This window comes from Equus przewalskii, chromosome 8, assembly GCF_037783145.1.
Source record: "Equus przewalskii isolate Varuska chromosome 8, EquPr2, whole genome shotgun sequence".
Classification (NCBI taxonomy): Eukaryota; Metazoa; Chordata; class Mammalia; order Perissodactyla; family Equidae; genus Equus; species Equus przewalskii.
Genome location: NC_091838.1, coordinates 28,623,778 through 28,641,653, shown reverse-complemented (window position 1 = coordinate 28,641,653; position 17,876 = coordinate 28,623,778). Strand labels below are relative to the sequence as shown.

The 17,876-nt window shown below is 38.6% G+C and overlaps 1 protein-coding gene across 19 annotated transcripts in view; it reads left to right on the top strand.

The window, feature by feature from the left end:
* The window catches only part of RP1 (RP1 axonemal microtubule associated), a 440,182-nt gene that overhangs the window by 407,187 nt on the left and 15,119 nt on the right, over positions 1 to 17,876 (top strand). For all 19 annotated transcript variants that reach the window (XM_070631597.1, XM_070631612.1, XM_070631605.1 and 16 more), the window contains one exon: positions 6,031 to 6,250. In XM_070631597.1, the coding sequence (XP_070487698.1) occupies positions 6,031 to 6,250 (220 nt within the window). The remainder of the gene's footprint in view (positions 1 to 6,030; positions 6,251 to 17,876) is intronic.

Genomic DNA, 17,876 nt, shown 5'->3' with positions numbered 1-17,876 from the left:
TTTCATCCACTGAGATTTTAATAGAAAGGAAAGAGAATGAAGGCAATGTATGAAAGTGAAAAAAAAATCAACAATTGAATTATTTATTCAACAAATGTTTATATCCATCTATTACTTGCCAAATGCTCTAGAAATACTACGGATACAGAAAGAAGGCAGAGCTCAGGTCCTCAAAGAGTTAAGAGTTCAGTGAGGGAGATAGTAAAGTAAGTCAACAACTAAACAGACCACAGACTGAAGTTTACTGTTTTCTCAAGAAAGTGAGACTTAGGTGTAATGTACCCAGAATTAGTTTAGAGCTAGTAGCTACCAAATCTTTAGAGACAGGTAATCTCTGGGTAATCTAATCTCTGGGCAATCAGGTGAGTGAGAAACTCACACTGTGAAAGTTAAGATCAGGGATGGGGGCTGGGAAATCACCTTATTCTAAATGAGGGGAAAACCTAGTAGACACTGAGATCACTGGGTTCTTTAAGCTTTTAAGATTGATGAGAAAAGGGCTTTTGAACTTAGCTTGTGACTGGCACTAAGAATAAAAAATAAGACATTCTTTGGGCCCAGCCCCATGGCTGAGTGGTTAAAGTTCCTCATACTCTGCTCTGGAGCCCAGGTTCAAAGTTTCAGATCCTGGCCACAGACCTACTCCACTCACCAGCCATGCTGTGGAGGTGTCCCACATACAAAAAAATAGAAGAGGACTGACACAGATGTTAGCTCAGGGCTAATCTTCCTCAAGCAAAAAGAGGAAGATTGGCAGCAGATGTTAGCTCAGGGCAAATCTTCCTCAGCAAAAAATAAAAATTAAAAAGAATAAGACATTCTTCAATTCAGAGATTCTTGTCTCATTTCAGAAGGAAATCTGAATTCTAGGACATAAGCTTCCCCTTTAAAAAAATCTAAATATCGTTTACTCATTAAGCTAAGAAAGGTTTCTTTTCCAGTTCTTTCAAGAGAACTAATACTATTGGTATAGGTCAGAGGGCAGTGCCACTGGAAAAGTGCACACCAGTGGTAGCCAGTGAAAAGTTATGAAGAGTATCCTGCTTTCTCTCTTTGAAGGGTACACTTGGGCTGATTAACATCAAGAAGTTTTACCCAGGATGCATGTAGGAGAAAAACACCTTATTCTCGTTTTTATGTTGCACAATTTAACAAATTGTCTATGTGTATGGTTGTTTTTCCTTTTTTTTTTTTTCTCTTTTTGGTGGTGTCACTTATTTCCTCTTAAAAATTTACCCTAATAATTTTCAATGTTTCTAACATATTAGGACTCAAGTTTCCAGTCTATACTTCCACGTTCCTGTCCTAAGCTTTCAAGCATAATATTCTTTTGAAAGGCAATGAATGTAAAATGGGCTGTCCTGTATGAATTGAGATACTGAGTTAAGATTAAACATCCCAGATGAGATTTCAGTGATCACAAAGCTAATTTGTGTTACAATGTGTTTTTCCAAACTATGAAAGCATTCTAGAGAATATAGGCTTTACACAACATGATATTTGCTTCTAGAATAGAATTAAAGTTTTAAAAAATAACTTATTTGCCATTTTTTAGAAAATATGGAAGTTTTCCATGAGGAGATTTAGTGTCTCCAGCTCAGAAAAATCCAACTGGGCAGTAGTTACAAATGCAAAAATGTCTGGATTAGGAGCTACATCTGAAAATAGATACCTGAACAGGGAATATTTTGCCCATAAACTTTTCGTATGAATATTCACAGATCCACTAGTCATGTTTTCCCTGAAAATGCAAGTTATTCCTTCATAGTTCTGTATCTGAACTAATATGCTATGCAACTTTTAGTGTAAAAAACGCCTCCATCTTTGAAAATGTAGGATATACATTTTGATGTGGAATTTGAAAAGGGACTGTATTTTGTTCAAGTTCATTTTTCAACTTTGAGAGTCTTTTCTGCTATTTCTTGCAAGAATATTTCGATTTTCGTTGACAAATGAAAATGTTCCTTCTTGCGAGAATTCTCAAATTATTTCTTGAGTAACCTTCAAATTACTACCTAATTTTCCCAACCATTTCCATCAAGTGAGCTCTAAAAAAGGATCATGGTGGTCTGAACACAAGACACCAGTACAAATCCTTCTGGTTATTCTTTAGAATAACACCTCTCCACCTCTCCACACCTCTCCACCCTTCTCTCTGTCCTGAGACCTGTATGAGCTATAAGTCTATAAATTACAAAGTATTTTCACAAGATTATCTGATTTGGTCCTTACGAGACTCTCTTTTTACAAACAGGAACTTGAGGCTCAGGAGCATGAAATGAAGTGAGAGGACCCAGCTTCCAGCCTGGTTTTCATATGATAAGCCTTGTGTTTTTCCTCTCATGCCCTGCTTCCCAGAACTGTACTCTGATACAGTTGGGCTACCCCATCATCAGGAATTCCACATTGGAGACACATTTCTCTTTGGAGCCCCTGGTGATGCTGCTGGGTAGTGAGGACATGGATGGATGGCGAGAACTCGTCTCCCTTGACTTATCTTCTCCTCCCATCTGATCATCCAGTTCAGTGCTGGAGAGTCAAAGCCATTGAAAACCAAAGTGCCTGTAGAATTCAAGTACATGTTCTTTAGTTTCCTTCTCCCCACCATATTCATCACCTACTTCATTCTGATCCCCCTTTAGTAATAATAATAATAATAGTAGTAGTAGTAATAATAATAATATCACCACTATTTATTGAGGACCTATTATGTGTTTATTTGCCCATTTTTTTTTGCTAATTAATGTGTCACTTATCCTCACAACCTCCCAGCAAAGTGATTCTTAATACTCCACTTTGCAAATGAGGAAACTGGAGTTTTCAGAGAAGACACTGCCACCCCCAGGTAGTTGCAACAACACCTGTTCCAGGTTCATTTCCTGGCAGCAGCTTGTACATTTGTTAAGTACTTATTATACCTGAAAGTATACTAGATTCTGTTCAAGTGGAATAAATTTTAGAATTTTAAAATTTCAGGAACAATCAACTCAGACTTAGGAAGCACTTTCATTCTTCTCGGTTTTGCTCATGCCATTTCCTGTCTTCTCCTCTCCTTCTGGACATGCTGCTTCTTCCTCAAAGTCCAGGTCCCTGACCACCTGCCCTACTTACACTGCATCATCGCCCCATACTTTTGTTGTACTTTGCTCCGCTTGTTTCTCACTTGGAATGTATTGGATTTCTGTTTCGCATCTCTGTCCTCACATATGGATTGTGAGAGCTGCTTTTTTCATGTTTATCTGTTGCTTAGAGCAGTGTTTGTACGTAATAAGAACTTGTTAAAAGTTCACTTGGTTTAATTTGCTTAGTACACATTTAAAATGTTCCTGGAGTAGTATATACAACAAGCAGAATTATCCAAAAATGGGTATATACAAAGTGCTTTATTTCCTTCCTTAAATTCAGTGTAAACTTACCTCTTTTTTCAAGTATTCAATAATTTCAAGTACATAAATCAGACATTCTCAGGCAACACTTCTTTCTAATCTTCATGTTCTGGGTATGTAGTGGGAGCTTACTGATATTATTACAATTTTCAGTATGTGTCATTAGAGCAGTGGGAATAGACTCTATTTCCACATTTTTTCTGCCTTTCTCTTTCTGACCTTATATCTCTCAATCCTTTGGTCCTCAAATTGAAAACAATTTTATTTTTAATTTGAGACTGTATACTACTTTAAGCATAATTCTCTTTCTGGAGAAAAACTGAGCCATGATGTGGTCCATCTGTATAATGAAAAGCCATCCTACATTGTGGAATCACTGGGGTTTTTTTTTGTATTTTCAAATGTAGGAAGTTGAATGCAGAAAACTAAAAAAAAATTATGTGCAAGAATAATTTCTTGGCATATTGCATTTTCATTTGACTGAAGCTGAGGTGACCCAGGTTGCCTATATTAAACCAGAACTAACATTTAGAAAGCAATTTGGCTAACATGTTAGAAGTAATTTGGGAGCAATTTATAGCACCAGCCAGGCTATGGTACAATCATTTTAGCTCTGATTTTAATTGGCTACCCCACGTGCACATGGTATGAGTAACCATTTAGTTTCTGTGCCATGGCACCATTTAGTCATTGTTAATAAATATCTATTTTTACGAGCAGGATTAGGCATGGGGTTTATCAATTTCAACTTCACTTACTATGGCCAAATACTAGTTTTAATTTCCTTCTGTGAGTGTTGGACTCTGTCTTTAGATTAATCTTGTCTTTAAGTTACATAGATTTAGGCATTTTCTAATTAGCACGCAATTTTGATTGCTATAACAATACCTGCTAATGCTTATTGAGTGCTATGGTACTTTATGATATTGGTACTATGACAGTGCTCAGATGGAGACCCTGAAGCTTAGAGGAGTGGAGAAACTTCCTGCAGTTTATGCAACCAGCAAGGGCAGAGGAACTTTCAAACCCAGATCTGATTGCAATACCTGGGGTTTTAGCCACCACACAGTTTTGCCTCAGGGTGTGTGTTGGAGTATGGTTGCTGTTTCCTATCATGTGTCCCACTCTCTGCAACTATGGGGAGGATTGTAGGAGGCCACTCATCTGGACTAAACACCAATATTAAGATTCTCTACATGGTAGTATTTTTATAACCACTTTGTTCTAGAAATAACAGGAGGGGCCCAACTATTTACCTCAACTCTGTTGAAGTCTGTCTGTATGCACCCTGACCAAATTATTCAGAACAATTATCACCAATAGAGCAACCCAAAATTATATTATCAATAAAAATATTTTAGTAGAAAAAGTGGCAGATCTGCATAAACTAAAGAACTAACTTTCTTTGGTGATGTGAATGTTCATGGTAATACCAAAGGGCAAAGAGGAGCTGGGGCAAGAGAAACAAAATACAAGAAGGCACATAAAATTGTTTCTAATTATATTATCACATACTATGTAATTTAAGTACCTTAAAATAAGGAGATTAGCCTGATTTATCCAGGTGGGCCTGATCTAAATTGTATGAGCCTCTAAAAAAGGCAAACATCTTTCTCCTCCTGGTAGCAGAGAGAAAGCCAGAGATTCCAAGCATGAGAAGTGATCCACGTACAGTTTTTGACTTAGAGATGAAGGGGCCACATGTCAAGGAAACAGGGGCCTCAGTTCTACAACCACAAGGAACTGGATTCTGCCGACAGCCTGAATGAGTGTGGAAGCAGAATTCTCCTCAGGGCCTCCAGAGGAGAGCTTGGCCCAGCCCATACTTTGCGTTCAGCTTGTGAGGCCAGGAGCAGAGGACCCAGTTGAGCCTTGCAGTGGCCAGATTTCTGATTGACAGAATTGGGAGGCAATAAATGGGGTTTGTTTTAAGGTGTTAAGTTTGTGATAATTTATTATGGCAGCAATAGAAAAATAATGTAGCGTATAATTGATAAATTTTTTTATATGACCCCTGTAGGAATTTTCAAGAGAAAAATATAGCTTATTCTGAATAGTGAATGATACTTTATAACATTTAGCATGCCAGGTAACTAGGTGTTTGGTGAGTTGCAAAGGGGTATAAGGCAGAATTACTTGTTAATCACATTAAAAACTGTTGCAAACTCAGTTTTTTAATACAAAGTCACTCTGTTTCAGGGCTATCTGGTTAGCCCTAGTTTAAATCCAGAGGTGTATATGGCTTCTTTTCCTCAGGATCCCACTTTAATGGGAAAATCCAATCTATTATAGACACTAGAGAATTAGATTGTCTTCTTCAGGTCTAACCACCAAATAAATAGTGTATATCAACAATTACAATACAGCATTTATTTTGCAAGGTAATGAAAGTGAGTTGCTGAAAAAAGATATAGTGAAGACTAGCTGGATTTAATATGTTGGTTTGTCCATGGTCAATGGATTTGTGCTTCATCATATGTAACAGCATTTCATGGTGTTACAGATGACTAGTTCTGAGGGAAATTAGTAAGGAGTATGTAGGGGGAAGTAGATACTGAGTTCAAAATTGAATATGAATTTGCAATTTGAAAAATCAAATCAGAGATGTGGAAAGTTTTATTTCCCCTTTTCCTTTGTGTTGCAGATTAATCTTAAAGATATTGGTGAAATCTATAAAATACGCATTGGACATGACAACAGAGGAAAGGATCCCAGGTGGTATCTGGAAGAAATTAGACTTGAAAATATAGACACACGTGAGCTGTTTTGTCTAACTGTTGATTCCTGGATAGCTGAGAATGAAAATGGTGGAGATACATGGAAAGAAATGCCTGTCGTGAGAACTAATAAAGCACCTTTGCCAGGTACATAATTGCATTTCCTTTGTGATGTGTATTAAAAATAAAAATAATTGAGATGATTTAGAATAGAGGTCAGCAACCTTTTTCTGTAAAGGACCACACACCAAATATCTTATGCTTGTGGCCCATAAAGTCTCTTGAAACTGCTCAACTTTGCCAGGGTCGTGAGAAAGCTACTATAGATAATGTACAATCTATGGCATGTTTGTGTCTCAGTAAAACTTTATTTGTGGACAGTGAAACTGGAATTTCATCTGTCAAGAAACAGTATTCTGCTTTTGGATTTTTTAACTGTTAAAAGTAAAATGCATTCTCAGCTCCTGGACTGTACAAAAACAGGTGCTGGCAGATTTGACCCACAGCCGTGGTTTGCTTACTCCTGATTTAGCATATCAGGCTTTAGGACTAACACTTGTATAGCTGTTCAAAAGTGAAAATTAGGGGCCAACTCCATGGCTGAGTGGTTAAGTTCGCACGCTCCGCTGCGGCGGCCCAGGGTTCGGATCCTGGGCGTGGACATGGCACTGCTCGTCAGGCCACGTTGAGGCCGCGTCCCACATCCCACAACTAGAAGTATCTGCAACTAAGACATACAACTGTGTACGGGGGCGGTTGGGGAGATAAAGCAGGAAAAAAAAAAAAAAAGGTTGGCAACAGTTGTTAGCCCAGGTGCCAATCCTTAAAAAAAAAAAAGGAAGATTGGCAACAGTTGTTAGCCCAGGTGCCAATCGTAAAAAAAAAAAAGGTGAAAATTATATACAGAGATGTATGTATGTGTCGATTCATCTTTCTGTAAACCTTTTTGCTAGCCATTTAAATGTGACTTTCTTCTTGGCTCTACTGTGATATTTGTTAATATCAGCAATCAGGAACTTAGGTGCACCTAAATCCCCTTAAGTTTTTGGTTTTGATTTTTGCTGAAAATTGAACTTACATGTTGCCTTAATTTCCTCTCCATCCATTTCCTGTATCTCTGATAACCACCTTGTTTTTGCCTCCATCACTGTAGTGAAAATGATCTCTCTCAATGAATACCAGTGGCCTCTTTCTTCCAAATTAAATAACTGAGTGTGTGTGTGTGTGTGTGTGGCCTCAGTGTCCTAGCTCTCCCTACTGTGACTGGCACTGCTGATCCCTCATTTGAAAAGGCAAAGATTTCTAGAGCCAGACACACTGGGTTAGTCTTGGCTTGGTGATGTGTTTAGCTGGTGTCCCCCACGGCAAGCTATGTAGCCGCCCTTAACCAACATTGCCTCATCTACAAAATGGGGATAAAAATAGTGCCAATGTCATAAGATTGTTTTGAGAACATGAGATAATGCACTTAGTCTTTAGGATAATGTACTCACAGTACTTTGTTCCTGGCACATAGTAATCATGCAATAAGTGCAGGCTATTCCAAACAATTTTATTAAATATTTCCCCAACCCTGGCCTCAGCACATGATACCAACCTAGTTCTTCACTGTTTCCTCCACTTTTTGTATCTCTATCACTGGCTCCATGTGGTCCTCTTCCCTTGAGCATGAGGGTATAAATGCTTGACCCTTCCCTGCTCTTCTGTACTCCTCCATAACTTCTATTGTTAACTCTGCACAGAGGAGGAGCACTTCTTCATCTTCAGCCCTGTCCTCTTTCTCGCCTAGAGCCCCAGTATTCCATTAGATGATTCACCACCTTGTCGTCTTTAATATCCAGTCATTGGTCTATTCATTCAACCATTCCACATAAATAAGGTTAAACACATGTCTACAAATAGGTATTTGGTGCCTACGGTGTCCAGGAGTAAGCAACATCAGAAGAAATAAAGGAGATTCAGACAGGGCTCCTGTTCTCCAGCAGTTGTTCAGTTTGCACAGCTTCAGTTATCATCTCCAATGTCAGGACTCCCCTCTTTCTGCCCTCTCTTCGGTTCTCTTCAAGCTCTTTTCGAAGGCTTCGCTCCACAGCTCTTTGATGCTCTGATGCTTTGAACCCACCACATCCCAAATTGAAGTCATCATCCCTGCCCCTCCACTTCAGCCCGTTTCCTTTAAACATCCATGGAGAGTCTAGTCTTTCTACAATGACTTAGTATTGATTAGCCTAATCTTTCGGCAGGGGCTCCATTTTATATATTCTCAATTCCTGTTAGAATGACACATGGCACAGAACACATGGGCTGTGTGCCACAGAAATATTTGTTGATTAATTCAGATATGGCAAGAAAGACTTAGGATAAGACCAGCTTAATGAATGAAGAAATATTTTATAATACTAATTCTTTATATTTGTATGTATTTCTATAGTTTGCAAAAGCAATTTATTAGATAAAATCTCATTAAATACATAAAATTCCAGATCCTAAGAATTTTAGTAGTCCTACAGTCATGTGAGGGTAGCAGTAGTGTCCACAGATGTCCAGAAGACTTTGAAGTGGAAAAGACAGAAGAGTCCTAAGAAATTTAGAAGCTTGGTTTGTACCCTGCATGTCCTGGGACCTATCTGTGTTATTCACCCAGTTGCCAACATCTGTGCAGAATCCATTCTGCTCTTTAAAAATGATATATAAAAGAGTTTTGAAATCCATGGTACCAATAACAAACAGAAGAAATCTTATTCACCTGCTGTATTAGTTATTTCTCAACTTGTAGTATTTCAAAAGGCTGCATTATTTTAAAATGAACTTTATTTAAACTCTATTCGACAACTATTTTGTGTTTCTTCCAATTGCCTCCTACTTGACATATGAACAATTTGTTACATGCAAAAAAAACATGTGGAAGGTAGTTGTGTGGGTTTTTAAAAAATCCAAGATACAAAAGAAACTCCATTGTACTTTAAATGAACTATTGATTCTGAGTTCACTTAACTTGAGGAGCAGTAAAGGCTTAGCGTGTCTCCTTTGCGTTTCTCTGTTCATCATTTTCCCAAACTAGCTCATCAAATTCTATCCATTAACATTTCTTATTTAAAGTGCTAATTTCTTAGCTGAAGCACACCAACCATTTCTTAAGGCATTTTCTCCTACAAAACAATATAATGTGACACATGATATCTAGAGCTAATCTGATCCAGTCTTCTCATTTTTCTCAGCTGGATGAAAATCAATCCAGCTGCCCCTTTCCCAGATTGGATACTTGCTCATTTAGGAGAAAATCATTAAAATAAGAAAATGAAAAAATAATGATATCTCAATGTTTAAGCATTAACTAGGGATCAAAACTTACTGGTGAGCAGTTTGGATCTGATGCGTATGACTCTGAAAGTCATTCTTGGTGCCAGCAAGAGGTTCATTTACTATTCCTGTGACATCAAGGGAAGCCATAGCAGATGCACACCACTGAATTATTGCTTCTCCGGTTTGAGTTTGAGAGGAGAAGTAAGGAAGAGTTGATCTTCAATATTTTGGGATTGTCTGTCCGTCTGTCAAAACACTCTAAAGCCAACCCAGGAAAGAACACAGAGAATGATGCGAAGGAATTTTTTTAAATGGAGCAATTAATGCTTAGTGTTGCCTGGCTGGACAGAGACCTAGAGACACACTGGAGAGTTATATATTTTTTTAATTTAGTAGCACAAAAAGAATGCATTTCCTTGCGGTTGGCACTTACACTCTGAGCCAATTAATTTTGTGACTTTTCCTCTTCTTTTCAAAAGATTACTGGAAAGGTTTAAAAAGAAAAGGATTTTTAAGACTATTAGTCTATAAATCATTACTCTTTGGGGGCTGAGCTAGATTTCTGGTGGGATCAGAGCAATCTCCTCCAGAGACTAGCACTGACAAGTCAAGCTTGTTCACACACACAACCTCCACACCTCCTCCTATTTGTTCACCTTCTGCCATGTTCGTGGGGAGAGGCACCAGGAGCTGCTGATTGCCCTTGGTTGGTTGTCCTTAGGAAGCTTTAGTTAATGGTCTGGCAGGGATGCCCAGAGCTGATAAGAATGCTGACTCAGCTCACAGTGGCTCACAACTTCTGGCTCCAGGCTTTCTTCAGGAGAGATGGATGATAACAGGAGGTGAGGTTTGGGGCCACATCTGTGGATGAAGAAATGTTTGATGCTAGGTTTTGGCAAGCACACGGGAGGTGTGCTGAGTGGTTTCCTTCAAATTAAGAAATAACTATATGAGAATGTAAGCCAGTACCATCATATTAAAAATGTTTCTGCTTCAAAGTATTTGTATTTATCAGACTTTAGCCACAAAAATGTCTTTCTAAACACTTTTTGACAACCTACAGCAAGTTTTAGATAATAGCTGGGCTAAGATAAGTTTAAAAAGAACAACTTTTTGACAACCTACAGCAAGTTTTAGATAATAGCTGGGCTAAGATAAGTTTAAAAAGAACAAGCAAACTTTCTTTAATGCTTTATCCTTTATCATAATACCCACGTTTGATGGGAAAAATGTGGTCTTTGATGAGACAACTGAAACTCAGAGAAGCAGAGTCTGGCTTCAAATCCTGGTCTCAGGCACCAGCTTTGTGAATTGGGGCAAGTGGCATAGGTTTTCTCAGTCTCAGTTAGTTTGTCTGTGAAATGGGGCATTTAATACCTGTTTCTCGAGTGATCACCATATAATTCACCATCTGAACCGGGACATTTTTGAGAGAGGAGAAAACTCTGTTAATACAGACACAAGAACAACAGATGTCAATCAGGACGATTCCAGGAAAACCAGAAATAGATCACCCCATGGGGTGTCAGGAGATCATGAGAAGGTGTGGAATACAGTATATGTCACATTGAAGGCACTCAGCACGCACTAAATTAATTCCTTTGTCCTCTCCCTTCAACTTGCCTTTCCCTCCTGCTTCCTTTATAGCATTTAGCTGCTGTTATGATGGAAGGGAAAACACAAACCTCAGGATAGGACAGGCTATTCTCAACCGCACAGCCTGAATGACCCTCTCTAATCAGATTATGTCACTCCTTTGCTTACAAGCCTTCAGAGTTCTCCCACCTTACTAAAAGTAAAATTCATCACAACCTCCTACAAGGCTGCTCACTCTCCCTCAGCTCCAGCCTCAGTGCTCCATGATGACACCCAGTGAGCTTTCCCCTCAGCCCTCAGGCCACTGCCCTCTGTCCTCTCTGCTGTCCGATGCCTCCCCTAGGCCTCTGCGTGGCCAGCTCCTTCACCTTTGGTCAGGACTCTGGTCCAAGGGACCTTCCTCATGACCTTCTACAAAATACCAAGAAATTCCACTTCCTTCCCTACCAGGCACTTCCTTTTGTAGCTCAAAGGTACTTCTTTTTCAGCAATAAGGTAAACATTTTCAACTAAGGGACGTATGAAGATTCCACCTCAAACCACCAACATATATGGTCTTGGATCACAAACCTTCAGTGCAGACTGAAGTGTCTGCACATGTTTAATGCTGAATCTCATTTACCATCTGTTTCTGAGATCTGATTTCTTGGGGCAGTTTATATCAACATAATCACACCACGATGAGTGCTGAGGAAGCTTAATTCTTGGTGACCTGAGAGAAAGCACTAAAACAGTCCATTAGTTAAGTCCAATTAAAGATTCAACTGAGGGGTTTGTCTTGGGGAAGTTCAGTTGTGCTGCCCGTCAAACTCCCCAGGTTCTGGCACCAATGCTTGCACTCCTGACGAGGTAGGGCAGCCGTCAGTGCTTGCCAGCGTCTCAGGCACCGTGTGCGGGGAGGAGCTGGCTTACCTGCGGCTGGCTGCATAAGGCCTTGGCAGGGAAGAGTCTTCCCATATTACCCAGGAACACTTGAGCATCAGGACTGAAAACATGGCGTTAGGGAAGTCCCCCAAACATAAGCAATTACATTTCTTTTTTCTATTGGGCAAGTATTCAGGAAAAAACAAAATAAAAACAAAAAACTTACATTTGCTAAAAATGTTGTGTGTACTTTGACAGGGTTGGGGGCACAAATACAAATTTCATGGCCTTCTAGCCTTTTCCTTAGACTTTCTGATTATTTGTTTATGCCACCCAAGGTTGGTAGGACCTGAGATGTTTTGAGAGTTTGTCTCCCAGGATGGAGGAAAGGGAACTGAGAGATCATGGTGCCAGGGTCATTTTCCAGCTGGAGAGAGTTTGGAGACTGGCTGGCCCAGAGACCCTTTGGTACCACCATGTCTATATTAGAGAGCCAAATATTTGGAAGGGCTGGATGGAGAATCCATCCACTATGCATAATTTAAGGTTGCATGAGTCTCACTGGAGTATTAATGTGTTTGCCCCCAACTAGGGGCATGGAGTTGTGTGTATGTGTACGTGTGTGTGTGTCCACTTAAACACATTTGCACGGGGGCACATCTCTGTAGGGTAAGTCTCATAGGCCATTTCCCAATGACAATTTGAACAGTGTACCCTGGGAAGAGAGTGGAGGTCTGCAACATTACAGACACAGCTGGGAGAATGATATTTTTATGTGACTCTATTTATTTGGTAAGTGGAGAATTTTTTTGCAGCAGATTGAGAATTCTTGGATGCATTGGACCAAAAGAGAACAATACCACTGACCATACTGCGTAAAGAAGATGAGGAGGCATTTAAAATAAGCTCACTTTGGAGGAGCTCCTAGCACATCTGGCATGAAAGGCTTAACAATGCTAGCTCCCTTGCCCTCTTCCTTTCTTTAGTCACTCCTCAAGACTGGTGAATGGTGCTCCATAGAGAGCGCAAAGTCTGGGAAGCCAGATTCTATTGTCGACTCCTTCTGGCATATATAGATCTAAGATTAGGAGACAAAGCCAATAGGGCCAGAAGTCAGGTGGACCCTGAAATAAACTGAAGTATAAGAGCAAAGTTGGGAACAGGAAGAACCTGGGAACATAGTCTTGGTTTCAGGCACAGTTCTGGGTGAAGAGCAGCCACAGCATGTTTTATATGATTCATAGGTCAGCAATTCTTTGGGCGACCAGCAGAGAGCAGTACACAACACTTTTTGATTGATAGGTGGCTTGATAATCATTCATTTATTCAGTATTATTCAGTAAACATTTACATGTGCCAAGAGCTAGGGGTTGGAAACTGAAAGACATGAGCCAGACACTCATAACATGTGAGGTTTAGGAGAGGGGGACCAAGATGTCCCCAACAAAGATAAGTGCACTCCTGCAGGAGTATGCTCAGATTGAGGGTGAACGATGGCTTGGACTACAGACAATCCTGCAAACACAGCCATTGCTTCATGTATCATAGATAGTTTCCGGTGAATTGAATAAAAGAATTATGAAATAATTTTTCATGATTTCTTCAAAATTATCTTAAATTGAGAAGATTGCTTCCCTTTAGCGTGTTTCTCTGGCAATAGCTTCCTAAAAGTAGGAGGAACATTTTCTGGTTGCTAATTTATTATAACGTTCTAATACTGACGAATGGCAGACTGTGGGATAAGGCAGCAGCCTGCTACTTTCTATATCTGCTTCTTGGGCTGACTTTATTTGGCCATTGGTACTTCTTAAGTTCAATCTTCACTTCTTAGACTCAGTTAGTGGTGGTCCTTTCCTCCTGAAACGTACACTTGCCCTTCCTCATTTGAATGTATAGAAACACATATAAGTCTGATGGTGAAGGACTCAATTCAGTTCTGCAAATAAACTTCTGATGGCTAAATATTTAAAACACTCTATTCCAGCCAGCTTTGTGAAAAGGCCCTCATCATCACATATCTGATGCTTTGGGAAATCAAGAAATGGGCCACCAAAGGAAGGAGAAACTTCTCGGCACAAGAAGATATTTGGAGGCAATCCTTCAAAGGGAATTCAGATGAAAATCACAGAACTGTACTAAATTTGATATATTTTATAAACAGTTAATTGAATTCACTTCCTTTATATGTTCATTCAAAAATCAGGCAGGTAATATGTATGAGACAATCTTTCTAGATGTCATTGAGGTTATTACTACATCTGCATTGATTTTATCATTATGTGATGGATTTGAATCTTCACAATCGTAACTTTGAGGGGTGCAGAAATATAACTTTTTAAAAATTCTCTATAAGTGATTAAAATCACAGCCCTCAAGAGGAAACTTTTTGGGGTGATGGAATTATTCTCTATCTTGATTGTACTGGTAATTATAGGACTTGTAAACACTTGTCAAAACTCATCAAAACCTTATAACTTAAATGAGTGAATTTTGCTACATGTAAATCATGTTTCGACAAACTTGACTTAAAAATAATCCAAGCTCCAGGCCGGCCCTGTGGCCGACTGGTTTGGTTCGCGCACTCTGCTGCGGTGGCCCAGGGTTTCACCGGGTCGATTCCTGGGCGCAGACATGGCACCGCCCATCAGGCCACACTGAGGCAGTGTCCCACATGCCACAACTAGAAGGACCCACAACTAAAATATACAACTATGTACCGGGAGGCTTTGGGGAGAAAAGGGAAAAATAAAACCTTAAAAAATAATAAATAAATAATCCAAGCCCCTATTTCCACTGATGATAGAAATCTTAATCATTTTAACTCAAAATAAGCTCAGTCACTTCCAATATAAGACAGTTTCTTTTGGTCAAAAACTGGTCAATTCAGAATTATTCTTATTCTGCTCCTTTTCCTATTCCACATGGATACCTTAGTTCCTGGATGTCACCCTCATATGTGGAGAGGACGCCTGGTGTGAGGGCCACCATCTGCTCTGTTTGGCCATTCTGAGGTGGCTCATTCTACTTCGTCTCTAGGTATCGCTTCCTCCTTAACTTCTGCTGAAGGAAACACACATCCTACCATGGCTTTGGTTTCCTTCTCCTAAATTTCCAGAGAAAAAGCTTATTTGAGGAATTTATTTAGGCCCCCTCCCCAGCCATGTGACATTTTTAATATATCCTTGTGACTGAGGGATTATATATGTCCACACAAAGAACAAATATGTGTATTTTAACTCTATGCTTGCTGCAGTAAGCAGAGGCTGAAGAATCCATGATTTCTTGAAAGGAAATCTTAAGGCTACTGTTTATGGAGATGTTAATGCTTGGAGTTGATGTTGATAAATCATCATTAAGAAACTCTTGGCACAGTCTCTGGCCTAAAATGATGTTTGAAAAAAAACCCTGCAGGTGAAAATTTGAAAGATTTTTGTGTCACTAATAAGATGATGTTGAACCTTACGAAGGTCACAAGTTTATAAGCCCAAAGAATGCTGAGCCTTGACAATGATGCATGTGTTATGCATTCTTTGAGAGACTGGGAAATTGTTGAAATGACAATAAATATAGGTAAATATAAGGATGAGAGTGTTTAAGATGATGACATTGAGAACAGAAGAGAAAAATAATGCCCCCCAAATGATGAAAATGTATAGTTTAGCTATCAAATGAATTGGATGACAATTGTGGCAAATAGGAAGACAAACATTTTATTCTGTGCTTGTGGCCGACTTTGTCAGAGTGAGTAAGGCTTTCATAAGCAGCTGAGGCGACTGACTAATTCTCAGAAAGAAAAATTTAGCATCAACTATGGTAAGGAAAACATTTTAAAAATGTTGGCAAAAAAGTCCAACATATATGGATAATCTAAACCAAGTTAACTCTTTCAGATACTTTTAGCTAAATCACATGATAAATATATTAATAACTACTTAAAATCTGGTGCTGTAGAGTGGATATTTGTAGTCAGAATGATTGATTAGTTATACTTGTCTTTGATACGTTCAAATAAAATGATCTCTTCCATTCTGTACAGCATCAATATCTAGAAACCTAGCCCTGTATTTTTCAAGTATTCAAGCTAGTGGTAAGCTGTTTTCTAACTCACTTTTAAATTTACTATTGGATTCCCTCAGGAGTTCACCTCCTTGTGTGTGGGGGGGTCCCTTTCTTGTAGTAAAGATAATTTGTTAGCCTTCTACATTTTTACAACAGAATGCATGTCTGTTAGCTAGAACATGTGGCCCTGCCTTTAAATCACAGCGCTGAGCCCTGACTTTCCTGCCTGAGAAGACTGAGCAAAGGATTCGCTGAGACCTTCGCCTCCTAAGTCGCCTTTAAAACACGTGGTATTTTAGGACGGGTCTAAGCAACAAGTTAACTAAGTATTCTTTCAATTCTCCCTTTGTGTTGCTAGAGAAGGAAAAAATTTATATTGCCTTGGGGATTATGAAAAATTCTGGAGTTAGAATCTATTGTTATGACTTTAGCATTTTAAAAAAGAATCTGCGTGCTTTTGTTGCAGAGCTACAGCAAATGCTTAGTGAATTGTGTGATCTCACACTATTAAAGTGGAGTCAGTGTCACAGATCTCAGCAAAATGGCTGTTTCTTCTGGAAGGATATGTTTTCTTTCAACTTCCAATTTAAATTATGTGACTTTTCGATGTGGTTTGAGAATAAACTTTAGTGCTCAACTATGATAACCACTTTGTTCTAAATTTCTGGTACATTCACTTCTCTTTCTTTGAATTTGAGGTGAGAAGTAAGTTTTTTTTTTTTTTTTTTTTGGTTTTTGGCGTGTGTGTATAAAACTTAATTTATAGCAGCTTCTGGAAACACAATGTTGAGAAGCATTTGAAGTGAGTGCAGGTGGCAGGCAGGGTGCATGCCTTGATCATAGGGCGTGTACAGTGATTGGGGGATCCCCGAATGCTGTTCTTTGTGCTATAAATATATAGTCTCTGTTCTAAATAATTTTTGATATGTACTTCTTAAAATTTTTAACAATCATTTTTTTTACTTTATATGTGTTTTAATACTTTAAATGTCCTAATTTTTTTTAAAAAACTTGTACACAAGTTTACTCCATCTGAAATTAAGAAAATATTTTCAGTAAACAGAAGCATGATTTCCCTATACAGACTTCCAATCATGCTTGTCCACATACTTATTTTCATGAAGAATTCTAGCATAAGTTTTGGCTTAATCCATTTAGACAGTTATGCAGGTTGTAAAGGTTAGCCAAATCTTCTTTATAGGTAGTTTGAAAGATCTCTTTGGTTGTCCTAAATACATGAGAAGTCCTCTAATTTTCTGCTTAAGTTCAGCTGGGTCTCATTCTAGAGTATTTTGGAATATGTAAGACTGTACGAAGAAACTGATTTATCTTTTCTGCTTACACCATTTCCCAATATACCACATTTGTCTTTTTAAAGGTCAGGCATGATGGAAACAGGCAATGTTTCTCACTTACCTTGTTTTCTTACTTGTTGGATTTTCATGTCTGAGTTCTTTGGAAAATGTTAATGTGAATTTCTATAAATACACCATTCAATTGCACAGAGTATGATTTGTAAAGAGTTCTAGGACTGGAAATAAAAGGTACTCCTTGTATCCAAGATATTATTCATATTAGTAGTATCAGCAAGAATAATCTCTTTTCTAATTAGTGGCTTCTACCAGTGTCTCAGAAATTGCCTTAATTCTAAGGTCAAATATAGTGGATTATCATTTGCTGGTATCTCACTGGGCTCTTTTTTAAAAATTATATTTAAATTTTCATCTTTCTAGGATCTTTGTATTTTTTCTCTCTCAAAAGGGCTATTAAAAATCTCCATTATTGGAATAGTAATCTCCATGAAGTAGCAGCATGAGTGACCAGTTGTGATTAGAACAGCCAAACTTCAGGGGGAAAAATTACCACTTTCATCTAATTAAGAGAGAGGAAAGTTTTTTTTTTTAATACTTCTCATAATAACTGTGAAAGTGTAGTGGTTAATGAAAGTGCA